Source organism: Meriones unguiculatus, chromosome 7 (assembly GCF_030254825.1).
Source record: "Meriones unguiculatus strain TT.TT164.6M chromosome 7, Bangor_MerUng_6.1, whole genome shotgun sequence".
NCBI lineage: Eukaryota > Metazoa > Chordata > Mammalia > Rodentia > Muridae > Meriones > Meriones unguiculatus.
This window is the reverse complement of record NC_083355.1, coordinates 9,283,428-9,308,677: the sequence shown is the minus strand read 5'-3', so window position 1 is coordinate 9,308,677 and position 25,250 is coordinate 9,283,428. Positions and strand designations below refer to the sequence as shown.

General features: G+C 48.5%; 1 protein-coding gene across 1 annotated transcript; it reads left to right on the top strand.

Annotated features, from left to right (window-relative positions):
- Window positions 1-593: 593 nt before the first annotated feature.
- Window positions 594-6,043, top strand: Sox9 (SRY-box transcription factor 9). The gene is made up of 3 exons (XM_021634855.2): window positions 594-1,381; window positions 2,237-2,490; window positions 3,094-6,043. Exons 1-3 carry the CDS (start codon window positions 951-953, stop codon window positions 3,936-3,938), a joined length of 1,530 nt encoding a protein of 509 aa, XP_021490530.1. The 5' UTR covers window positions 594-950; the 3' UTR covers window positions 3,939-6,043.
- The last annotated feature ends 19,207 nt before the right edge of the window (window positions 6,044-25,250 follow it).

Here is a 25,250-nt window from a genome sequence, read left to right as displayed (position 1 = left end):
ACACTTGCTTCCAAAAGACCATTTCTAAGCACTTTTTTTTTTGGAAGCCGGGCGCGGAAGCCGAGCCCCGCACTGCGGAGCAGCTGTCGCCGGCTCGGTCGCCGTAAACGCCTGCGAAGTCCCGGGTACCCCGGAGACAGCAGCGAAAAGCAGTGGGACGTGTGTGTGTGTGTGTGTGTGGTGGGGGGGAGGGGTCCTAGTCTAGACACGCGCGTGCACACGCACGCACACACACACACACGCACACACGCACACACACACACACACACACACACACCCCGATTCACGAGGAGACTGTTCCCAAACTGTGACATTCCGAGAGTAGAGAACTTACACACTCGGACGTCCCGGGTCCCCCGCCTGCCCTGCGGCGCCCCCCTCCCTCCAAGTCCCCTCACCCCACCATCCACCCTCCCGCTGCGCTCCCCTCTCTTCTCCTCCCCTCGTGTCTCGTCACCCAACCCGGAGCCACCATCCTCCTTCCCCCCCACTCTGACACAGGGTCCAATCAGCGACTTGCCAGCCCTGCTGACTGCCGAGCCGTGATTGGCCCCGGGCCTCTCTGTTGAAGGGGGTTGTATTTATTAAAGAGACCCGGGGCCGGGAGTCCGAGAGCCGAGAGCGCTGCTCGGAACCGCCTGGGAACCGCCGTGGGGCGACAACTTGAGCAGTTTTTCAGTCCAGGAACTTTTCTTTGCAAGAGGGACGGGGCGCGAGCGGCCCCGGTTTCGTTCTCTGTCTCCCCTTCCTTCTCCTCCGCGAGCCGCCTTCCCCGGGTCTGGAGCGGGCCGCCGAGCACCGGCCACCCCAGCGCCTCCGCTGAGTGCCCGCAGCCCGGTGTCGCGCCAGCGTCCCCGGGAGCCGCTCGCTCGGCGTCCGCCTCCGGGCAGCCCCAGCCGCCGCGGCTTCTCGCCTTTCCCGGCCACCCGCCCCCTGCCCCGGGCTCGCGTATGAATCTCCTCGACCCCTTCATGAAGATGACCGACGAGCAGGAGAAGGGCCTGTCCGGAGCCCCCAGCCCCACCATGTCCGAGGACTCGGCTGGCTCGCCCTGCCCCTCGGGCTCGGGCTCCGACACGGAGAACACACGGCCCCAGGAGAACACCTTCCCCAAGGGCGAGCCGGATCTGAAGAAGGAGAGCGAGGAAGACAAGTTCCCGGTGTGCATCCGCGAGGCGGTCAGCCAGGTGCTGAAGGGCTACGACTGGACGCTGGTGCCCATGCCCGTGCGCGTCAACGGCTCCAGCAAGAACAAGCCACACGTCAAGCGGCCCATGAACGCCTTCATGGTGTGGGCGCAGGCTGCGCGCAGGAAGCTGGCGGACCAGTACCCGCATCTGCACAACGCCGAGCTCAGCAAGACGCTGGGCAAGCTCTGGAGGTGAGCGCGCGCGCGCCAGCGCGGGGAGGGCGGGCAGGGTGGGTTCCGTGGCTACCGGGACGCGGGCTGTGCTCGCCGACCCCGCCCCGCCTCCCTGAGCCAAGGAGCGGCGGATCTTGGGGTCTGCCAGCCGGGACCCCAGAGGGGATGGGGGGGGGCGGGACGGGGGACGGGTATGCTCGGCTCAGAGTTTGAGAAAGTTCTTGCTTGGGATTGCGCCTGGAGACGGCGGGGGGGAGTGGCATGAAGGTGACTGCTTTTAGAAATCGGTGGGGGGGAGTGAGGGGTGTGCCAGCCCAGTCCCCTCGAAAGGAACAATTAGAGGAAGCAGGCCGGACCCCCTCCCCACCCCCCCAGCCCAGCTGCGCTCTTTCCTGGGAAGACGGGTGGAAGGGAGAGCGTAGCCGAGCTATGAGGGGTCTCGGGCAGGAATTGGAGAAAGCGGCTGAGAATTGGCAGGGGCGTGGACCGACAGGGCGAGCTTCTTGCAACTTAAGTAGGTTTTCGGAAAGTTTTTACAGCGTGTTGGGAGGGGTGGACCGCTCCGGTAGCAAAGGCGTTTAGAGCAGCCTCAGCAGGGAGCTATTTTCATCTTCAGGGTTTCCAAAATAGGAGGCCAGGGGAGGGGGCGGGGCGAAGAGTGACCGCTCAGGTCGACTCCAAGTACTTTTGAAAAAAAAAAGAAAAAGAAAAGAAAAAAGAAAACGAAAGAAAGGAAAGTTCCGAGTCTCGGAGGAGGACGGAACGCAGGCTGGAGGGAGGAGGGGGAGTGCGCGGAGGAGGGGTGTGGACCTGACAGCTCCCGGGGTTTCACTGACCCCCTCTCCCTCTTTTCTTCTGCCCCCCTCTCCCCAGACTGCTCAACGAGAGCGAAAAGAGACCCTTCGTGGAGGAGGCGGAGCGTCTGCGGGTGCAGCACAAGAAAGACCACCCCGATTACAAGTACCAGCCGCGGCGGAGAAAGTCGGTGAAGAACGGGCAGGCGGAGGCCGAGGAGGCCACGGAACAGACCCACATCTCCCCCAACGCCATCTTCAAGGCGCTGCAGGCCGACTCCCCGCACTCCTCCTCCGGCATGAGTGAGGTGCACTCTCCGGGCGAGCACTCCGGTGAGTGAGGCGTGAGGGGTGCCTAGGCCTGGCCACCCGGGGCTCCTCCCGGCACACCCTTAAGGCAGCCCCCTCCTCCCGAGAGGATCTAGGTGGGGGGCTTCACACAACCTGGAGAAAGGAAACGCTATTCCTTGCGCGCCCTCCCTGTCCAGGGCGCGCGCGCGCGCGCACACACACACACACACACACACACACAGAGAGACAGAGACAGAGAGAGAGACAGAGAGAGAATCGAACCCCTGAATCCTGAGCTTGGTTCTTGATTGCAGGGTAACCTGTCTCAATAGCTTTACGAAACTTCCCCACTTTTCCCTCCGCGCCTCGCCCCCAAAGCACACACTCTCCCACAGGTAGCAGTTCGGTCTTCCGGACCCTTGGGACCTCGGCCCCTTCCCCTGATAAAAGGAGCTCGCCTGGTGTGTACCTGCGGGTTAATCATTCCGCGGCTTATCGCTGGCGCGGCGCGCCTCCAGCGCGGGAGCGGGCCCTAGCGACACCTTGGCAACCAGGGAGGGTCCCCAGGGGGGCTGCGGAGACGGCGGGCACCGCACAGCGCGGGCTTCATTTTCACGGTCTGTCTTCCTCTTCCATGGCCTGCAGGGCAATCTCAGGGTCCGCCGACCCCACCCACCACTCCCAAAACCGACGTGCAAGCCGGCAAGGTCGACCTGAAGCGCGAGGGGCGCCCCCTGGCCGAGGGGGGCCGGCAGCCCCCCATCGACTTCCGCGACGTGGACATCGGCGAGCTGAGCAGCGACGTCATCTCCAACATCGAGACCTTCGACGTCAACGAGTTTGACCAGTACCTGCCGCCCAACGGCCACCCGGGGGTGCCGGCCACGCACGGCCAGGTCAGCTACACGGGCAGCTACGGCATCAGCAGCACGGCCGCCACCCCGGCGACCGCGGGCCACGTGTGGATGTCCAAGCAGCAGGCGCCGCCCCCGCCGCCGCCGCCGCAGCAGCCCCCGCCGGCGCCGCCGGCCGCGCAGCCGCCCCCCCAGCAGCCGGCGCCCCCGCAGCCGCAGCCGGCCCCCCAGCCGCCGCAGGCGCACACGCTCACCACCCTGAGCAGCGAGCCCGGCCAGTCGCAGCGAACGCACATCAAGACGGAGCAGCTGAGCCCCAGCCACTACAGCGAGCAGCAGCAGCACTCGCCGCAGCAGATCGCCTACAGCCCCTTCAGCCTCCCGCACTACAGCCCCTCCTACCCGCCCATCACCCGCTCGCAGTACGACTACACCGACCACCAGAACTCCGGCTCCTACTACAGCCACGCGGCGGGCCAGGGCTCGGGGCTCTACTCCACCTTCACCTACATGAACCCGGCGCAGCGCCCCATGTACACGCCCATCGCCGACACCTCCGGGGTCCCTTCCATCCCGCAGACCCACAGCCCGCAGCACTGGGAACAACCCGTCTACACACAGCTCACCAGACCCTGAGGAGACCTGGAAGAGCCGGGGTGGGTGATGGAGCTGATGAGTAAAAAAAGAAGAGAGAGAGAGAGAAAAAAAAAAGAGCCGAAGAAATCAAGAACCAGTCGAAATTCCTTTGGACACTTTTTTTTTTTTTTTTTTTTTTTTTTTTTTTGTCCTTGTCCCTATTTCTTAAAGACGTGTGAGCGAAGTTAACGATTGCTGAGATCCCAGGAGAGAAACTTTAAGACGTTTTCCGAGCGCACGCCAACGTATTGCGAATGGCCGGGCCACTCGTGGCCGGATGGACCCGCCAGCACCAGTGACGAAGGGCTTGGTTCCTTCAGAGTCAGCGTGGAGGACAATTGGAGAATCTCCCTGCCTGTTTGGACTCTGTAATTATTTTTTAGCCGTAATTAAAGAAAAAAAAAGTCCTCTGTGAGGAATATTCTCTATTTTAAATACTTTTAGTATGTACTGTGTATGATTCATTACCGTTTTGAGGGGATTTATACATATTTTAGATAAAAATTAAATGCTCTTATTTTTCCAACAGCTTAACTATTCATAGTTCAACAGTGTCCCTAGCCTTCCTTGCAACCAGAGTATTTTTGTACAGATGTGCTTTCTCCTAAACAAACAAACAAAAAAACAAAAAACAAAAAAAAAGGAAAAAAAGACAAAAAAAAGTGTATTGTTATAGTAACATAAAAAATACACAGAATTTTGTTACACCATCAGTTTTGGGGGTGAGCTTTGGTTAATTCCCCGGGCTCTCAGATTTCAGGAGCAGCTGCCTTAAAAACAAATAAGTAAATGAAAGCCTTCTTTTGCAATAAGGGGAATGAACGGTTAGCCTAGAGAGCATTGGTGAGCTTTATTATATATATATTTTTTGAAAACAAGAAGAAAAACACCTTGAGCCTTAACACCCCCCTCCTCCCGCTGCTGGGAAATACGTAACGCTGTTCCTAGAACATTCACTGTGCCTTTGCTTGCCAGCTGCAAAGGCAACCACAAGCAAAGGAGACCAAATTTTCTTGGGGAAGATTTTTTTTTTTTCAAGCAGCCTGGAAGTGCCCAAGCACATTGCCTGCCTGGGCCCCAGGTGGACAGCAGATGCTAGCTAGAGTCTGCGTGCTCAGACTGTCACCTGTGCCTCCCTGAACACCAGCATTTAACCTTCAAGACATTCCATGTGCTAAAATTATTTATTTTGTAAGGAGGAGTTTTAAGGAAAAAAAAAAATCTCCTTCCTTTTTTTTTTTTTTTCTTTCTTTTTTTTTTTAATTTACTGTCTTTAAGGTCGATTGTTGGCGCCTTCCTCAGAGGGTATGGTCATCGGTTGTTAAATTATGTTCTTAACTGTAACCATTTTTTTAATTTATCTCTTTAATCTTTTTTATTATTAAAAGCAAGTCCCTTTGAAGTCCTCATTCTAGATTTGTACAAATGCTTTTTTTGTCCGTCCTTGTGTTTTTTTTTTTTCCTCTTCTTCTTTGTTGTTTTTGTTGTTGTTGATAACAAACTGGAAGCCTGTTTCTCTCTGTTTGTGGACAAATGAGAGATAACAAATGCGGTAAACATATCACCGAGTCGTCTGCAGAGTTTGCTGCCACAGACCTTTGGGCTGCCTGGACTGTATGTGGATGTGTGCATGTGTTGTGACATGGAACAACGCAAGCCTCTGCAGGTGTGTGTCATGGATAGCCCCGGCCTGCTCTCCTGCAGAGACATGGACAGACCTTAATTCTTTCACTGCTGTGGCTGGAGAGTACAAGGATTGCTTTTTTTTTTTTTTTTTTTTTAAGACAGCAGGCTTTTTTTTTAATTTAAAAAATATATTAACAGTTTTAGAAGTCAGTAGAATAAAACCTTAAAGCATTCTTATAATATGGCATTTTTCGATTTCTGTATAAAAACAGACCTTTTAAAAAAATATCTCTGTAACTTAAGAAACCTGACATTTATGTCATATTCTCTCTTTAGGTAAGGTTTGGTTTGTGTTTGTGTTTTGTTTGTTTTCCCCCTCCAAACTTTTCGTTCTCTGTGGACCTCACCTTTCCTTCCTTCCTTTCTTTTTTGTATATTATTGTTTACAATAAATATACATTGCATTAAAGTGAAAACAACTCTTTGGATTTATTTACTCCATTCTCCTGTTAAAAACAGGATTTGAGGAGCCAGGCACTAAAGACATTGTAAAAGGGTGATCTTAAGTGGTGGTTTCGATTTGGTAGCTTCCCTTGCCAATTTTAAACTGGGCAGTGAAAGATGGGGTCCAAGTGCCCCTAAACCTGAGCACAAAACATCTTGGGAAGTGTCACCCCAGAAAGCCACAGAGAGAATGTCATGTCAGTTTTGCCCACTCTGGCAAAATGTATGCTCGGGTTTCTAACCCCCCCCCCCCCCCCAACCCTCTGCTTTCTGTGCAGAAGCTGTTTTCCTGTAGAGGTCAGAAGGGAGAGGGAACAGGGAACATTAGACTGGACATCAGCAGCCTGTCAGGAGACCAAATGCCAGAGGGGTGACTCTTTTTTTCTGAATGCCATATGGCAAACTTTATGTTATTATGAACACATACTTGCAAGGCAAAGGAGGCAGAGGGAACGAGGGCCTACCTACCTACCTGCGGAAGACAGGGAAAGCCTGTCCAATTAACCCCTGAAACAATTTCCATCTCTCCTGACTTCTCTGCAGAGACAATGAAGAGAAACTGTCCCCCTCCACCCCCACCTCCCCATGTTCCCTCCCATTTAACTCATCGTACAGAGATGCTGAGGAGCCATCCTAGAAGAAATATGGCCTAATCCTGTTTTCTTTGGCCCCAATTCGACGGGGAGTTTCCAGGTTCAGAGAGCCGTTCAGGTCATTTTTCATTAAACAGATGAAGTCACTCCCTGCCTCCCACCTCCTCCAGGCACACACCTCCTCCCCCCCCCCAGCTGATGGGGCCCTTGTCTGAGAAGGTGAAGGCACCTCCACCACTTCAGGCAGAGTGAAGGGCCTGGGCTCTACTGCGCTCCTGGCCAGCCTCCCACACCAGGATCAGGGCAACCAGGAAAAGGATAGTTATCAACTGGAAGCAGCATTAGTCTGAGGCCTCCTTGGCAAATTCCTCCCACAAGCATTGATTGAGGGCCTGTGATCTGTGGGGGCACAAATCTCTCCTCCCACCACCAGACAGCAGACTCCTTACTGGTGTGACAGTCCAAAGTCCGTCTGCCCCTTTCCCCCACACCTCAAAAAAAAAAAAAAAAATCTCTTCCCCTCTCCTGCCAATATTCACCAAGTCCTGTTCGAAATGGCCATGATAGGCCCTAAGCCTTGTCCACCTTACTTGTCCTAATTGGCATACAGTGACACCCCCCCAACCCCACCCCTCCCCCACACGGGCCAATTCCATACTATTTTCTAACTTCTATCATTTTCCTTACTGTGGTACCCTCGTCTGGCCTTCTTAGAGCCAGAACGTTCTGTTGGGACCTAAATTTCTTAGGGTGCCTCAGGGCAATTTTAACCACCTGATGCCTCAGTTTCCCCTTTCTTCTGAGAATGTTTACAGTTGTACTTTACAGTCCACAAGCTGATATATGTGTGTGTGTGTATATATATATATATATTTTTTTTTTTTTGGAGTGATTTTCAGCCATCACTCCTCCAGATACTGACTGCAGCAGACTATTGGCCTGAAGGGCAGTCCTGTGGAGCCAGAATTTAGTAAAGTAAGATTTATAAAGGGTTCTTTAGGAGGTCCCCAAGCGGCTCCGATCTGCAGCAAATACCCAGGTTGCAGCAGAGGGTCCCAATCACGGCCACCCACCCTCACACTCGTTAGGTCTAGCCAATACCCAGTGTCACCAGATTATGAAATATTTTAGAGAAAGTTTCATGGTAAATCCAAAAGCATGGGGCTTATCACCCTGGCAACATTAGCATGGGCTGGAAACCTAGGAGAACCTCAACAATAACAACAGCAACAAAAAAAAAAAAGAAAAAGAAAGAAAAGAAAAAAAGTTTGCACTTAGACCTTTCTATTTTAACAAAAAAGGATCTTTTTTCCTACAAAAAGGAATTAAAAAAAAAAAAGAACACATTCAGAATCAGTGTTTTTATCCATTACTAAACTTGAACCATGTGGAAGAGTTTGAGCTGTGTTTTGACTTTCTGGATTCCAGTCCTCTCATCCTTTCCCGTACCCTTCATCCTTCTGGGGCATCTTTTTATACAGGATTGATAGGTGAACTGTCACTCTAGCCAGAGACAGATTTACAATGAAGAAAATGAGGCCTGAGCTCGCTGTCCTGGAACTCAGCCAGCATGTTAGGCAAGTTAATCAGTGAGCTCGCTCCAGGGATCCCTGCCTCTGCCTCCCCGGTGCTGAAATTACGGGCATGAGCCCCCACGTCAGACCTTTCACCTACGTGCTGAGGATCTGAACTCAGGACTTCAAGCCTGCACAGCAAGCACTTTACCAACTGAGCCATCTCCACAGCCCTCTACATTATCTTCTTCAAAGGATCCTTCCCTACAAGGGGAGGAGTGAAGCTAGGCCTGCCCATAACCATAACTGTTGACCCAGTAAACCCTGCCGGCAGACGCTGTAAACATGACACCGCATCTGTTCTCAGCAGTGCCTGGCAGTCAGTAGGTCCTTGGCTAATGCCAACCCCTCCTTACATGAATGTGAGGGCAAGAACACAGACTGCATCGCAGAGAACCCTACGTCACCCCAGTGGCCCATCTTGCTTGTCAACTAGACGCATGTGGGAAGAGGGAACTTCAGTTAAAGAGTTTCCCCACCAGATTGGCCTGTAGCATGCCTGTGAGGGGCCACAGAAACCAAACAAGTACAGGCATCGCTCCATCACTGGTCCTTTACACGTGCTACTTATTGCTCTGGGAGTCACACGGTTTCCGTCCTCCAGTAACATCACCTGTGAACACCACGGAGCTTAAGTGAAATAGGGCCGAGAAGAACTGTGACGTTGGCCTCATTTCCGTACTGGTCTTCTCCTTCTCCTTTCTTCTTTTCCTGTCTTACATTTCCTCTCTCCTGGATCTTTCTGGGGCCTCCCATGAACTCTTACAGCTAAACCATTTGTGGAATCCTTTCTGGACTGTTTCTCCATCATTCATAGGTTAGAACTATTTCCATCTGGATTTCTGGAGAGTAATCCTTATTTTAATTTTAATTTTTTTTTTTTTTTTTAGTTTATGTCTATGGGTGTTTTGTCTGCAAATGTCTGTGCACCACCCACATGCCTAGTGCCTATGAAAGGCAAGAGAGGGTGTTAGATCCCCTGGATATATATACACACACACACACACACACACAAAAGTGACACAATTATTGGACTCATCTCCTGCATTTTTCAGGATTTTATAGTGGACTTAATCCAGTTAGCATTGTTTCATGATGCCACATTCCCTCTTAAGAAGACCTAAGCATAAATAGATTCCTCATAGCATCAGGCGACACAGTCAGTCACGGCAGGAAAGGCACATCGACAGGAGCAAGAGGCCAGACGGTCCTGTTACACCACGGTGGGGATGCACAAATGGGCTTTCATTGCTTTAACCTACAAATTGTACTTGCACTAGGTAGCCAAACCACCTAGCTGTGTTACAGTCAGTTATCTCTCTCCTACTGTCATTGTAAGGTTGTGCATGTGTGCATGTGTTCATGTGGGTGTGTATGTGTGTGCACGTGTGAAGAAAACACAGGTTGATGCCAATGTGTTTCTAAATCACCCTAGATTCTTGAGGCAAGGCCTGTCTCTGAACCTGGAATTTAGACATTAGTGCAGGCTTCTGGGCAATGAACCCCAGGGATCTGTTTGTCTCTGTCCTCCCAATACTGACATCATAGACACATACCTGGCTTTTAAGGGGGGACTGGGTACCCAAACTCAGGTTCTCATGCTTGACTGGCAAGCACTTAACTGACAAGCCACCTCCTTGTTAGCCCAACAACTGACTTGTTGAACTCAGTGACCAAGATTACATTTACTCTTTACTGGCATTTTTTTTTACATTATTTACATTACTCTTCATATGGTATCAGTAGAAATAAGTGAAGAAAATGGATTCACATCACCAAGCCTCTGTTTTGTCAGATGGCTTATATACCCAATCGCACCTAATCCATTTACTAATCCTTAGAGGAAATTGTTACTGTTACTCTTCTACAAAGAAAGAAACCGAGGCACAGGCATATTGAGCAATTAGCTTAAGGTCGGGTTACCATGAGAGACACAGGCAGGCACCACAGACCTCCCCAACCCCTGTCAATTTCCAAAAGCTCAAAACCTCAAGGCACACCCCAAGAGACCTACCTACTCCAGGGAGGGAGGCTTTGCATCCTGAAGGCTCCACAACCTCCCCAAGCAGCATCACTAGCTGTGGACAGGTGCCTGGAAGGGTGGAGGAACACACATTTCACATTCAAATCCCAGTATTGAGCAGTGAGTTCCTGCCTACAGAGCCCAAACACTCTCCATCTGGATTTACCAATCTTTTCATCCATACAGTCCAGCTCCTGTACCCTTATTTCCCAGGCTCCTCCCATTCTGCCTTATTTCTTATTCATAAATCTCCCAAGCCCTTTACTGCCTCCTGGGGCCTTTGCACACGCTACCATCTTGACCTAAAGATTTCTTTCATAATAATCTTTTCTACCATCCCCTGTCTGTTTTCATCTTAGCCCCAATTTCCCTGTTCCAAGGAACCTTACCCAAGGGTCTTAGATAGATGTTGCCCTCACGCCAGGCAACCCTTAGCCCTTTCCCCTCCTTCATGACACCATTTTCTCCTGAAAAGGGCCTTGTCATGAACATTTTGTCTTCCCCATTGAGGCTTTCAGTTCCGCCATCTACCTCAGCTCTAAAAGGACTTGCTGATGAATTCATTGATATATAAAGTCATTTTGATTCCCATAATCCTAAACTAAAATTGAGTCTTAGAGGTTAGAAAGCAAAACTAAACCACCAGGGACTCAAGAAGAGACTCCTAGTAGCAGAGGCCACAGAAACTGAAAAGGACACCCTCTAACTAGACTAGTCCCCTAGTGGAGGGAAGGGAACACCAAACCACAGCCCCCCCCCCGCCACACACACACACACACACACACACACACACACACACACAAAATTGACCCGAAATTTACCTTGCCTACAAAATGGGCAGAAATAAAGCTAGAGCAGAGATTACGGGAATGCCCAACCAATGCCTGGCCCAACCAAAATCCCACCCTATGGGAGAATGCCAACCCTCGACATTATGAACGATACTCTGCGAAACTTACAAACAGGAGCCTTTCAGAGTTGTCCTCTGAGCTCCAATACCCAGCAGTGCCTCAAAACAGATGCTAAGACTCATAGCGAAACACTGAGCAATACATAGAGAGTCTTGTGGAAAAAATGGAAGGAAAGAGAAAAGGACCTGGAGGTGACAGGAGCTCCACAATAAGACCAACAGAGCCAAATAACCAGGGCCCAGAGGGAGTTGCTGAGACTGAAGCATCAACCAAGGACCATGCATTGGACTGGACCTAGACCCCTAATAAAGAGGTAGCTGATGGGCAGCTTAGGCTTCCTTTGCATCCTCTAGTAAAGAAAGTGGGGACTGCATCTGACACAGACTCACTCACCAGCTTTTTGATCACCTCACCCTGACAGGCCACAGGGGAAGAGGACACACTCAGTCCTGATGGGACTTCACTTGATAGGAAAGGGAGCTCTCCTGTTCTGAAAAACAGGGGAAGGGGAGGGAGAGGGAAGGAGGGAGAGTGGGATTGGGAGGAAAGGAGGGATGGGACTACAAGCAGGGTATAAAGTGAATTAAGGAAGGAAGGAAGGAGGGAAGGAAGGGAGGGAGGGAGGGAGGGAGGAAGGGAGGGAGGGAAAGAAAAAGAAAGAAAGAGAGGGAAAGAAAGAGAAAGAAAGAAAGAAAGAAAGAAAGAAAGAAAGAAAGAAAGAAAGAAAGAAAGAAAGAAAGAAAGAAAGAAAGAACGAGAAAAATTACTCTGCCTGTTAAGCAGCCTGTTACATCAATAGACTTAGTATCTATTGTGGGCCTGGTTGTAAACTCAACAATCTTCTTCAGGCTTCTCTTACGTAACACTTACACATAAACATACATGCATACACACATACATATATATGTACATATATACATACACGTACAGATGCACCTGCCTACACACAAGTGAACATACATGCATACACATGCCACATCATATGCATGTCCAAAATGCCGCCTCCTAATTATTTTATTGTATATAAGATAAAGACTTGGAACAAAGCTAAGGCAGTTGCAATGAAACTGTGCAGAAGGGGCTGTATAAAAGGAGCACACAACACTAGAAAGTCTGGTGGCCTCAAGAATGACCTGGGCCTATCAGGTGGGGTCACTTAAGTTATGGAACAAGAATATGTGGCTGGCGATGCTTAGCGGGCAGACAGGTAGACCGGTGACCTGTGTGCACTGGAATAAAAAATCGACTTCCTGTTTGCCTTCACTCTGAAGTTGGCATCTTCACTCAGCCCCGAGTGTTCATGGAGAGGTAGGGGAAAGAGGTACATCTTTCCTATTGTTCTCAAAAATAAAAATAAAATAAAAATAAAAGTCCCTTGTTTATGTAGCTGTCCTTTGAAGTCATATTTCAATAACTGGAATGTCCTTCCCAGGAAATACTGCAAATGTCTTGTTAAATCTTTCTCCTCCTAACTCATGATTACCAAGAATGGCCTCAACCTTCCCTCTATAGCTTTCCTTTGCCCCCCCACCCCACCTCACAAGCCACCTTCTATGACATGACTGCCCAACAAAATCAAAGAGAAGGGGACAAGCTGAGGCAGAGACAGGGACATTTATCTGGATCATGCCACCATCTCAGGTCTGATCCTGGGTTTTCCAGGCTCTCAGTCAAAACTGGCTGTCTCCTCTGGGGCACTTGTGTGTATTTCCCATAGATACAGACCTGTCTAGGTTCAGGAAGATGTATTATCCTTAGGATGATAGCTTCAACCGCCCTGCTGCTGAGTGAGTGTGCTCAGATGCCCCCAGCTGCTTTCTACCGAGATCTCCTCGTTCCTGTGCTAAGCCCACAGCTGACAACATTCTTTCTCCCTCTCCCGGGGGATCCACATGGATCCAGTGGAAGCCAGAGGGGACCAGTGGCCCTATGTCAGCCTAGGTATTTAGATTCAATTTGGGCACCAGTTCTCCTTGTTTCTGCACTCCAAGAACTCATTTCAACACTGTAAATAACTGTTCTTAAGGTCTCAGTTGTTCTTTCTGCAGTGAATGAGATGGTTTGTAAATAAGCTTCCCCTAAAGGCTTAACCTAAAGCTTGGTCCCTAGCAGGTTGGTCCAAACACTGGGGAGGTGCTACAGTGTACTCACTGTGGTCTAACCAAGGGATCAGTCTACTCGTGCATCCCTCTATATGCAAACTCTGAGCGGGTGGGGCTGAGTAGGAGGAATTAGTTCCCTGTGAGGTATGCCCTTGAGGGAGCTCGCCTTACTTCTGGTCCCCCTCACTTTCTCCGCTTCCTGGATACTATGAGGTGAGTAGCCTCGCTCTCCCACGGTGCTATAACTCACCACAGCCCCAAAGCGATGGAATCAGCTGGTTCTGGACTGAAGTCTCTGAAACCCTGAGCCAAGAGGATTTCTTCCTTTGAACTTGTTCCGCTATCAGGTGGCTGTTCTAGTGCCTCACTGTTGAGTAGCCATTTCTTAGAAATGGCACATTCTCAACTAAGCCCGAGGCTCACTAAGACTTAGCAGTGTACAAAACTGCAAGCTTCAGCAAGCTCCCAACGTTTAGCGATCTGCAAGGAGGCCCCTTACCAGGGTTACACCGATGGCAGAGGAGACTCTCCTACAAGTAGGGAGCTCCAGAGAGGCATCTTTCCTCAAGCTGGGGTGGGCATTTTGGTGGTGCCTGTCTTTGAGTTTTCCATCCCTGTAAGTAACCTCCCCATTCACATTCCAGTGAATAACCCCCAAAACTCACTGGGTCACCAAGCTGGATTGGGATGATATGGTTTCTTCAGTCTGGCGTCAGCATCTGTGACTAGACATTCACTCATGTGAGCTTGGGAAAGGCCACACAGTGCGATGGACAGAAGGTAATACCACCCAGTGAAGAGGCGGGTCCCACTGCCCATGCAACAACTCTCCTAAAAGTATTCAAGCCATGTTTCTCCTCTCAGATTCCCCCTTCCTTATTTAACCGTGGGAAAAACAACAGCAACTACAACAACAAAAACTTTACCGACAGTAGAATATATGGATCTTGTGGGAAACTCAATGACTTTGATCTCTGCACACATCTGCACACCAATATCCCATCTAACTAGAGAACATATCCATCACCCCCAAAAGTCTGCTCTCGGCATCTTTCGATCAGTCCCATGTTCTTAGCACAACTGGAATTTTACGGTATGAGTTCGTTGATACCTGACATCTTTCACTGAACGTATGTTTTGAGATCCACCACTGCCAGTAAGCGTCAGCAGTTTTTCATTGCACAACTGTGCAGTATTTCATTGCACAACTACGTAAGCATGTGCTTGTTTTTTTCATTTCCCTCTCATCTATACTCTGTTCAGTTTCTCTCATCTATACTACTGTGAATAGTCATATAAGCCTCTCTCGGGTAAACACCTAGAAATATGATTGCTGGTCAGAGGAAAGATAAATGCTCAGCTGTATAAGAAACTGCAGATCCATTTTCCAAAGGGCTCAGATCATCCCAGCTCCTGCACATCCGTGCTAATGTCTGTCGCCAGACTGTCACAATACATACTCTACCTTGTGGGTGTGAAGTGGTGTCTCCTCTCTGGGACAAAACACTTGACAAACTCAACTTAAAGAAGGCCCATAGTTTGGGTATATAATTTATTACCAGTGATAAGACAAGCTGAGTTTTTGGGGTTTGTTGTTGTTGGTGGTGGTGGTGGTGGTGGTTGTTGGTTGGTTGATTGGTTGGTTGGTTGGTTGTCTTGTTTTTGCACAAGATGGATGCTTCTGTTGAACCCACAGTCAAAATGCTGGTGCTTAAGTCACCTCCTTTTTGGTTTAGGATCCCAGCCCACAGGACTGTACTGACCTCATCTAGGATCTGTCCTTCCATTTCAATGAACCAGTCTTAGACACTCACTCTCGGCCATGCCCAGAGATTTGTCTCCACGGGGATCCTGTCAAGCTGACAATAGGAACCATCACAGTGTTTGATGTGTTTCCTTGGCATTTCAACCCTCCCTTTCTCAATACCACAAGGAGCTCGCTTGCAACTGTTTGGTGGTACAGAATGCAAGGGGCATCAGTGGAGAGACCACCCTCCACCACACTGGTTATATGCAACCAGGATGCTCACTCCCTTTCTTTGTAAGGGAATGGCTTCATATATCCATTATTCTCCTGACTTCTCATTTTTGCAGCTGGCTCACTGATGTCTCGGTCCAACTAGCCCTAGATGGGGACATGCCAAGACCTGTGAGGGAGTACATTGCAATGTCCTTCCAGGTCCAGCTGGAGACAAACATAGCACAGACTCCAGAAATGGCTAATCTGTGTCTTGGGACCACTTAGGACAACTTGGGAGGTGGAGGAAGTCAATGGATAAATCAGTAAAACCGTAAACTCAAGCGAACTGCTGAGAATGAAGGTAGCCTTCGTACAAACAAATCTTCAACCCTGGACCTGTGGGCTGCTGACCTATAGCTACACAAGATAAAGGACCTCATAGAAAGATATTTGTGGACTTGAACACTTGAAGCAGGGTAAGGGTTTAGTTGCTGTATGCTGAGATAAGAACGTTGCTTCTCTCCTTGATCCCCACGAAGAGACAGAGGAAGGTGCTCAGGTGCGCATCTGGCTCACAGTTCGGTCCATGGATCTCAGTGTGACCATGCTTGAGTCCGTGTCTCCCCCCCCCCCCCAATGATGGAGCGGAGCTGTCACCCACCTCCCTAAACCAGTTTTGAAAGTCTCTGGAATTTCTGAAGCCTTCATCAAACATGAGGAACCATGGTGACCGCTGAGTGATCTCCTCACCCAGCTGGCCCGAACCCTAGGCTCCTTGGGAATTCTCGAAATCCAGTCCAGTGCTCCACCTGCAGCTGTTTTCTGGGATTTCAACAACGAACGACACAGAGTTGTTAAATTCCCGGCAGTGCCCTTCATCCTGTCTTTCAACCAAGACTCCTTGACCTCTGATTTTCATCCACGCCATCCAATCATTTTGATTCAACCTTGCTTGAGTGGGCCACTGTCAGAATCAAGTCTGCACCTCATGCTAGACTCCAAAGCGGAGGTGGCAATGAATTAATGTGAACCAACGGCAGATCCAGATCCAAAGTTAACCGTGAGCACTAACCAATCAATGGTGTTGAGGCCAAATGGCATTCAGCTGCCCAGACAGATCAGCTATTAGCAAATTGTTCTCATGGGCAAACTGTGAGGAAAAGAACTGTCATATTCTGGTTGGTGTAGCCACGTTGCTTAAGAGTCCTTATGACAATACGTATTTCCTGCTTGTTTCCCACATGACTAAAGCTGGAGATTTAGGTTTCTGCATTAATTACCCAAGGGAGGAAAGGCAATAGAGAGAACTTAGAAGCAAGACTGCCTTAGACAGGGGTTAGAGAGATGGCTCAGTGGTTAAGAGAACTGGCTGCTCTTCCTAAGAATATGGAACACTCACATGCCAGCTCACAACTAGCTCCAGGGACTCTGATTCTCTTTTCTAGTTTCTTTGGACATTGTGTCTATATGACGCACAAACATAGATGCAGGCACAATGCCCACAAACATAAGATAAAAATAAATACATCGTTTTAAAAAGTTTCCTGAGTATCATCAAAGCATGAATTGCTTTTTCTTTTTAATAAAAAAAAAAATTAGTTAAGGGCCAAGGAGCTGGCTCAGTGTGTAAAGGTGCTTGCAGCCAAATCTAATGAATGACCTGAGTTTGATTCCCAGAACCGACATAGTATGGAAGGAGAAAACAGACTCCTGAAAGCTGACTTTTGTCCTCCACACTTGCACATAGCATGCACATGTGTGTACACCTGTGCACACACACAAATAAACAAATAAATAAATAATAAATAAATAAATAAATAAATAAATAGATGTGAAAACAAGATTATCTGATGCAAACTCAACATTCTCATTTGCAGAGTCATCTAGCATTTAATTGACATCTGGTTGATTCTATATAGAAAGGTTTTGGTGTGTGCCTGCCTTTGAGATTTAATTGAAATTATAATTATTATTATCATTCAAGCATTGGTAGTGGAAACTAGGTTAGAGAGTAGCAAATGTTGTACTTTCCCAGAAACTCCTTGCCTCTCCCGATAGGCTATCTATACTCCCCTTTTCCCTCAAGTCACTCCTTTTTCATTTTTGACTTCTCAGTGCTATTCAGTCCAAAAGTCCCCCTGGAAAAGTGTCCAGTTGTTGCTGAGTGGGAGCCAGCAACCATGAGTACAGATCTTTTCTGCTTACTCAGGGCATCTTCCCGGTCAGTCGACAAATGGCGTATTAACCTGCTGTTGCCTTTACAGAGCCAAGAGCTCAACAAAAAACAGGTTCAAACAAAGTCAGGGGATTTGTGAACGATTCAAGGAAAAGGGCAGTGTACCACCCAGGCAGCCAGCCAAAGGCCAGTGTGGGGACTTCTCTGCATACTGGGAGATCATTCCACCTCCATCAGATCTTCTGCCTTGGAGAGTGGAGATGAGGACAGGACCTGTGGGATCCCGAAAAGGATCCTGTTTTGAGCAGCATGCCCCTCCTTTGGAGCAGAGCCCTAAGAGAGCGCACCCCCCCCCGCCCCTTGAGTGTAGATCCACCCCGAAAGCTGCTGCTTCTTTGCCACAGCTGCTTCCATTTTTTATAACGATTTTCTCTGCCTTTCATTTTCTGGGCCAAGAAGAAGCTCAGGGGGCCCATCTGTTCCTTTCTTCCCGTTTCTCTGTTCCCAGGAGCACATCGTACTCATGCTCACGTGCACATAAGCTCCACAGCAGACCACCAAAACTCCTTGGATGGCACTGGAGATGAGAATGGCAGTGAACGTCCTCCCCCGACAGAACTCCAGGATGCTGGAAGAAGAGACCGTCTGGGTCAAGATGGCATCCTCAGCCTTTCAGGGAGAGCATTTCACAGAAGCAAACCTCCTCACTGAAAGTCTGGGGTCTGTTTCTCAGAGGACTTGCAGGATTGCTCTGGTTTTGGCATCAGCTTTCCAGTGAAAACAATAACAGTGTTGGGAGTGTGGCTCAGTTGATAGAGTGCCTGCCTAGATGTGGGAAGCACTGGATTCTGTCTTCCTTCCCTCAAAATCTGGCATGGGGTTTGCACACCTATAATCATAGCACTTGGGGAGTTGATACTGAAGGATTTTAAGTTCAAAGTCTTCCTAGGCTACATTTTGAGTTCAAGGCCAGCCTGAATTATGTTTGTGCCTGTTCCCCACCCCTCAAAAAACAAACAAACAAACAAGACCACTATAAAATCCTGTCCTCATTATAATCCTTAAAATCCAAAGGCAAAAGTTAGTTCTTGGAGGACATTGTTACATAGGGCATCCAAATCTGACTTTTGGCCTTGCTATTTTTCTTCATTAAGTAGCAAAACTCCTGAGTCCTTCCACCTTCAGTGTCTATTCAGAATCACCCACATAGAAAGAGCAGACCCCACTTTGCTGAGGTCTGCGCAGCCATTCCTTTGCTTCTGCTGCCATTTAAGTGTTTGAGTGATTCTGGATTGTCCAAGAACCTAAAAACTGAACCCTAAAGACCACCAAGCAAATCTTTAGTTCCTTTCCCAGCACCTCCATATTGGGCACTTTTCAAGACAACATGCCGTGACAAAACACCTTACACAAGCAACTTAAAAGAGAGGAAGGTTTTACTTAGCACATGGCTTCAGAGGGTTCAACCCACCATAGCAGAGAGGGCCTGGTGAACCAGAACCATTCACATCAAAGCTGGCCAGGAATGGAAATTCCATATGCCTGGCTAACTTTCCTCATTTTCTTTTATTTGTTGGTTTGTTTTATTCCACTCATGCTTTCACTCTGTCTCTGCTTACCATGGATGCAGAGGGGACGTGACTCAGCCCCTCAAGTTCCCTGACATTCCCACAGCGATGGACTGCAGCCCGGAGTCATGAGCTGCGAGGACCCCTTTGGCTCCAAAGTTGCTTCATGTTGGGTATCTTATCACAGCAACAGAAAGGAAAGCGGCACAGGTGGCACTACCACCCACTTCCATTTGTACCGTGCAAACCATTCGCTAGATTTTGCCAAAAGTCCTTGGTGACAGAAGTGGAGGACAAACCTACCCTCACTGAGAATCACATGATTCCTAGTCTGGACACACTTACTTATTTAAAACTTGGAGGATTTGACTCATGCTCTGAAGAGCTTGAATGAATCAACCCTGAGCTCATGGATCCTGTCCTAGATCTTAACCCCCATTCTATTTAGTCAACTAATGCCTGGGTATCCCCCACATTTCGCTCTGCTATAGCATCCCCAGCTTTCCCCGTATGAGGAACAGGAGTCTCCTTTTCCTCTACCTATAGAACCAGTCTTAGTACTTATGGATTAGCACAGTGTTGACCTTATCCAGAAGGGCCTGGAACAGCGTAAGCCCTCAAGGGGGAGGGGGGAATGAGCCAAGAGGAAAGGGGGAGGATAAAAGGAAGGGAATGGGAGAGGTATATCAAGTGACTTCCTTTACAGAGAATGAACAGTTTTCTATAAGTTGTCTTTGTTTTTGCCTGAATACTGGTCTGTCTTTTAGTAGCTGCTTCCCAAGTCCCAGAAGTCAATAGGAAACCCTGACTCTGCTCCTGGGTACCAGTAGAATCTTGCCTTCTGGTAACTGACAACTTCCACTTTGAATATCTCTCCAGATGCAGAGACCAAAGGGGGTGGTGTCTGCATTTTTAGTGTTAGTTTTCCATTTGCGACCACACTCAGGCACTGCTACAAGTAGGGTCCAGACCTTGTGACCCATTAACCCAGACTGTGAAGATCTCAGAGCATCTCTCCTGATGGGGCTTAGAAGTCAGACCCACGCTGCAGATCGAAGGACACAGACCCACAGCAAGTAGAAGGGGCAGCATTGACCACACTCATAAAAAGTGACAACTATCTTCGAATAGAAACAAGGGTCCCCAAGCTTGAAGTGGGACCCAAGGAGAGTCACAAAGGCTGGAGAACCAAAGTGGTCTCTTCACCCCACTTTCCCGGCAACTCCCAAGGTCATTTGAAAAGCACATGGCAGAATGTCTGGAGCCTCATCAGGGGCCAAGGAAGGGGCTTTCCCTGCTGCCCTCTTTTCCCTACAAGGCTGTTCTAGCAGCTTCCAAGTCACTTCATGCCCTACTGCCCAATCACCTCCCAGGGTGCCATGAAAGCAATTTCTAAAAGCAGCCCTAACTATTCACCACTGTCTCCCCACCCCCACACAGTAGCCTTACTACTCCTCCATTATTTGCATAACAAAACACGGAACCGCCCACACCTCCCCCTCCCACCTTGCCTTTCACCATTCCCCAGCCCACAGATCCCTCTCGCTGCCCTGGTGTTAGCACCCATATCAAGATCTTGTTGCAACCTTGCAACTCTGTCTCTTTCCTTTATTCTTTCCCTTAAAATGCCCTGTCTCCTTCACAGTTTGGTTGTGACATGTCCCCTACAGGCTCATGTGTTTGGGCAATTGGTCTTCAGCTCTTGGTATTGTCTTGTGAGCTCAGGGAAGATTTAAGAGGTAATTTCTAGGGCTGGAGGGATGCCTCAGTGGTGGAGAGTATTGCCTGCTCTTCCTGGAGACCAGGATTCAATTCCCATTGCCCACATGGTGGCTCACAACTGTCTGTAACCAGCCACGTATGTAGTAAACAAGCATATGCGCAGACAAAACACCAATACACAAAAAACAAGTTATACATTTTTACAAAGAGGTAGTTTCCCACAGGACTGACATATGAATTCACAGAGCAGGCAGCAACACACACAACACACACCTGCAGGGGTTCAAAGAAGAAAAAAAATCTCAGCACTGAGAAGGGGAAGTGAGCACAAAGTCCCACCTTTAACCAAGAATCTACTTACAACTGATACCTGCTGGGAAAGCAAAAAATCAGTTTTCTCCAATGTAGTGTCACTGGGTATCTCAACCCCACTCCACAGAAGGCCCCAAGGCCAAGATCGGAAGAGGCAGAATATAAGCACACATGTAGCAGAAGGGTAAATTTAAAAATTTCTACCTGAGTGTGGTGGCTCATGCCTGTAATCGCAATACTTCCTGAGTCAGGAAGATGGCCAGGAGTTCCAGACTAGCCTAAGCTACACAGTAAGTTCTGGGTCAGACTGAGCTGTAGAGAGAGACAGACCTTCTCTCTATATAAAATGCAAAGCAAGAGTCACGACACTCTGGGTTCAGTAGACATCTGCAATAACTATTTTACACATGTTCTTTTAGGACATGTGTACCCTAGAAATGCAAAATCCAGAGCTACATTGTACCTTGGACTTGTACCTACTTAGCAGCACCTGCTACACCCGTGAAACTGGGCCTGCTAGTGCTCTTAATGGTCACAGGTGTGGAAGCAGCCACCTGAGGCCTCCCCTGCAGGCCTGAGAGTTAAACCAGAGTCAGGGACTAAGGACCAAACTATAAAAGAGCCATCAAAGAGTCTTCATCTTACCCCAGGCTTCTGGACAGAGGACTGCAGCTCCCACTACTGTTGACAGGGCCTCATCCCAAAGGGCCAGGGATGCAGCTTGGTTGGCAGAGGGCTTGCCCAGCATGGACAAAGCCTGGTTTGCATCCCCAGCACCCTGGTTATGATGGTGCATGCCTGTAATCCCAACACTGCAGAGATGGAAGCAGGAGGTTCATAAGTTCAAAGTCATCTGCAGCTCCATAGTGAGTTCAAGGCCAGTTTGAGATACGTAAAACCTTGTCTCAGAAACAAAATACCAAAAGAACACACTCTTCAGTGGTCCTCAGTGGAAGATACTGCATCTCCCCAGGGACACAGAGTGTGTGTCCCTCCACAGAGTAGGGTGACCCCTCCATGGGTGACCCTAGCATGTTATGACTCAGGAGTCAAAGTACAAAAGGGGGAATGTATCCATCCGTTCACTCATAATAAGTTGCTTCCTTTACATTTTATTATTAGAATAAAAAATATCAGAAGCTGCACACGGTGGTGCATGCACATAATTCAAGCATCTAGGAGGTGGAGGGAGGAAGATCGAGAGTTTGAGACCATACTTGGCTACAGAGAAGTTTATGTCCAGTTTCTAGCTACTGCCTCAACCTCTGTATGTAGAATACTCACTGCTCCTGTATGTTTTAATAATTTTAATATATGCTTCCTCTATCTGTATTAGACTAGTGAGAACCAGTGAGTAGCCAGAATCAGACTCAGTGAGCCAAGATGGAGGGAGTCTACTATAGACAGAGGACACACAAAACTGAAACATGGAAGGAAAAGATCGCTGTCCCTATAGCATATAGACACATCATGCCATAGCCCCAGCCTTAAGCCTGCACCAATGGGATGTAAATGCTTCAAAACAAAAGACAGTATGTCAGAGAGAGTGAGAGAGAGAGAGAGAGAAAGGCATACACCATGGGTTATGTTGAATTATACTTCACTTAGCTTTGTTATCTCTCATTATGGAGATCTGGGATCTGCAAACCCCTCCCTCCTAGGCTTTAATTTCCACCAGAGAGGTTATTACCCTGAGTTGCCAGGGTCCTGAGTTCCTTATCACCCTCAAGGGTCTCACGCCATAAATTTCAAGCTGCTGTTAATGTGGCCAGACAGATTTTTTTTAAGACCCCCATAGACTGCATACAATTAACCATCTCCTGTCAGCTGGAAAATCAGCTCAATAGCCATTCAAGTTCACGTCCAAACGCCTTTGCATTAAGGAAACTTTGTAAGCTTCCTTCTCTTGGGACTAGACTCTCTCAGAGGCAGGCTGTGGAGAGAGAAATGGCTAGATCAAGGGAAACATTGGAGAGTCTATCACTTGCAAACACAAGTCACAAAGCATGGTAGCCCCCAGACCTTTCACGCAAAAGCTCTTTATTGGACCAATTAAAGAACTTGGCTGTACAATCGGAGCCCACATTTTTCTTTCTCATCCATTCGGCCTCTGCAGAGTTACAGGATGTGTGTGCCCACCTGGAGCAGGGAGTGAAGTGGCCAAGTGGATATGTTTGTTGGTGGCTGAGAGCACCAGAGTGGATGGCAGTCTGCAGATGGTTCCTGGGGGCAAGGATGACTGAAATATCAGCACATAGAAACAGCTTCTCAGGCATAGGTCTTGGCATCCTGGCCATCAACTTGGAGGAATGACATCCCAACCAAGCATCGTGAGAGCAGTTCCCCAAGGGCAAACACATGAATCATCTCAAGAAAGGATGAGACCAGAGTGGTGTGTTATCAGAGTCAAACTCTACAAACCAAGATGGTGACGGTCTAGGTCTAATATAAATAGAAGAGTAACAGGGTGTCCTTACACAATCTTACTTCAGCTTTAACTGATGCCCTGATTTCTTACTTGATATTCATGTTATGTTTCACTCTCATTTTGGGACCCAATCATTTTTTTTCCTCTGCCTTCCCAACCCTTGAATTCCCTCATTGTCTCCTCCTCTATCTCTCCCCCTCCTCTTCCCTTCCCCCTAGTCATCCCCCAAACTCTTAGGTCTATTTTTCTATTATTGTCTTTCCCTCCCTCTGAGATGTTTTTCTGTGTTTCCTAGTGCTATCTGGATTTTAACCATAACCTGATTTAGGGAACCTTCCGTTTTTCTCTCTCAATCTCATTTTATAGCCTTAAGAACCGTTCTTAAGGACTGTTTTGAAGACCAGTCCTTGTAGTTCCTATCTTATTAGATCGTGTGTTTTCTGAAAGTAAGCTGTATTCATCTCATCCTGGTCTAGAATAAACAGCATCGCCTTAAAACCTGCATGGTGCACACCACAAATGCTAACCTGCTCAGGAGGATGTGGCTGTGCAGCTCTGCAAATAGACAAATAGACAGCACTGGTTAAACAGCTTCACTTGCATAGACTCTGTCGGCAGAGCCAAGTCCAATGTCATCTTCTCCAAGTCCTTGTTTCCTGTTATGGTGAAGGGCTCCACCACAACTCCAGTTAGAACCACAGGTCACCTCAACTCTCGTTCCATTCTGCTCCTGTTCACTCAGTTGCTGTGACTTTCTAGGTTTTCTCTCTGTACATTTCTCTAATGTGGACCCCCTTTCCTACCACCTCTGCTCTGGTGAGAAAGGCTTCCTCCCAGATCACGACATCAACACCCTTCTCCAGTTCTAAGCTCACTCTTTCCCTGTGTTTTGAATGTTACTAAAGAACAATCATTCTGTAGCAATTCTGATTACACCAGTTCCTTGTTAAACTATTTCAAAGGCGCCCTGCCACCCTGGGCAACATTTTAGAGATCAGATCTCCCCAAACCCACATTTTTACAGAGTGGGCATAGCAACCCACCTGGAACTGCAGCTTCTGAGTGTGAAGACGAGGGATCCCCAGAGGAAGCCAAACAAGAAACCAATCAAATCTGGGTTTGATTGAAAACCCTCGTATCTATGAACCAGGCAGAAGAGTTATTCAGCATGATTCTGGATATCAGTCCCCAGCCTCCACAGGTGTGCATGCGTAAGCACACAGCTCACCCACCCACACACGTGAACACAGACGCACGGAGGATCCAAATTTTTGTTATTCCAGCCTTAGATTTCTTTTGGGGATTTCTCTGCCTGTGCTAAACCACTTTATATCTTAATTAAAACAATACCACAAAATTGGCCACTCGTTGCTGGTTCTCCTGGCTGAGGCTGCATGTGAGTGAGTGCTCTCTGCTCCTCTGACTCTCCTCCCACTCATCCTCCAAGCTCTGGTGAGTCAGACCCTTCTGGGAACCTCTCTGCTAAGTGGCTCAGCTTCTCTTCTGTACCCCAGAGCTCTCAGCTGCCACTTTTTCCTGGATGCCATGGTCCTCCCTCCCAGGAGGCCACGCTACGAGCCTTCAATGGTAATGTTGCATCCGCCTCTGGTAGCATCGATTTTTGGTCACCTTTGTAAATGTCATGGGGGCAATAAAAAAAAAAAATCAAGGGTAGAGTGCTGCTAATTGCTCATCTTCACATTTCTTCAAAAGATTCAGAAGGAAAAAAGTCATCTATCAAGAAGGACAGGGACTCTTGTTCTTCTGATTCATCCTGGCAAGACTTTGTAGAGACACATCAACTTCTCTGTAC

Coding starts and splice junctions, on each gene's coding strand:
- Sox9 (XM_021634855.2), top strand. CDS start 951: ATGAATCTCCTCGACCCCTTCATGAAGATGACCGACGAGCAGGAGAAG. Junction 1,382..2,236: donor ACGCTGGGCAAGCTCTGGAG/GTGAGCGCGCGC, acceptor CCCTCTCCCCAG/ACTGCTCAACGAGAGCGAAA. Junction 2,491..3,093: donor CTCTCCGGGCGAGCACTCCG/GTGAGTGAGGCG, acceptor CATGGCCTGCAG/GGCAATCTCAGGGTCCGCCG.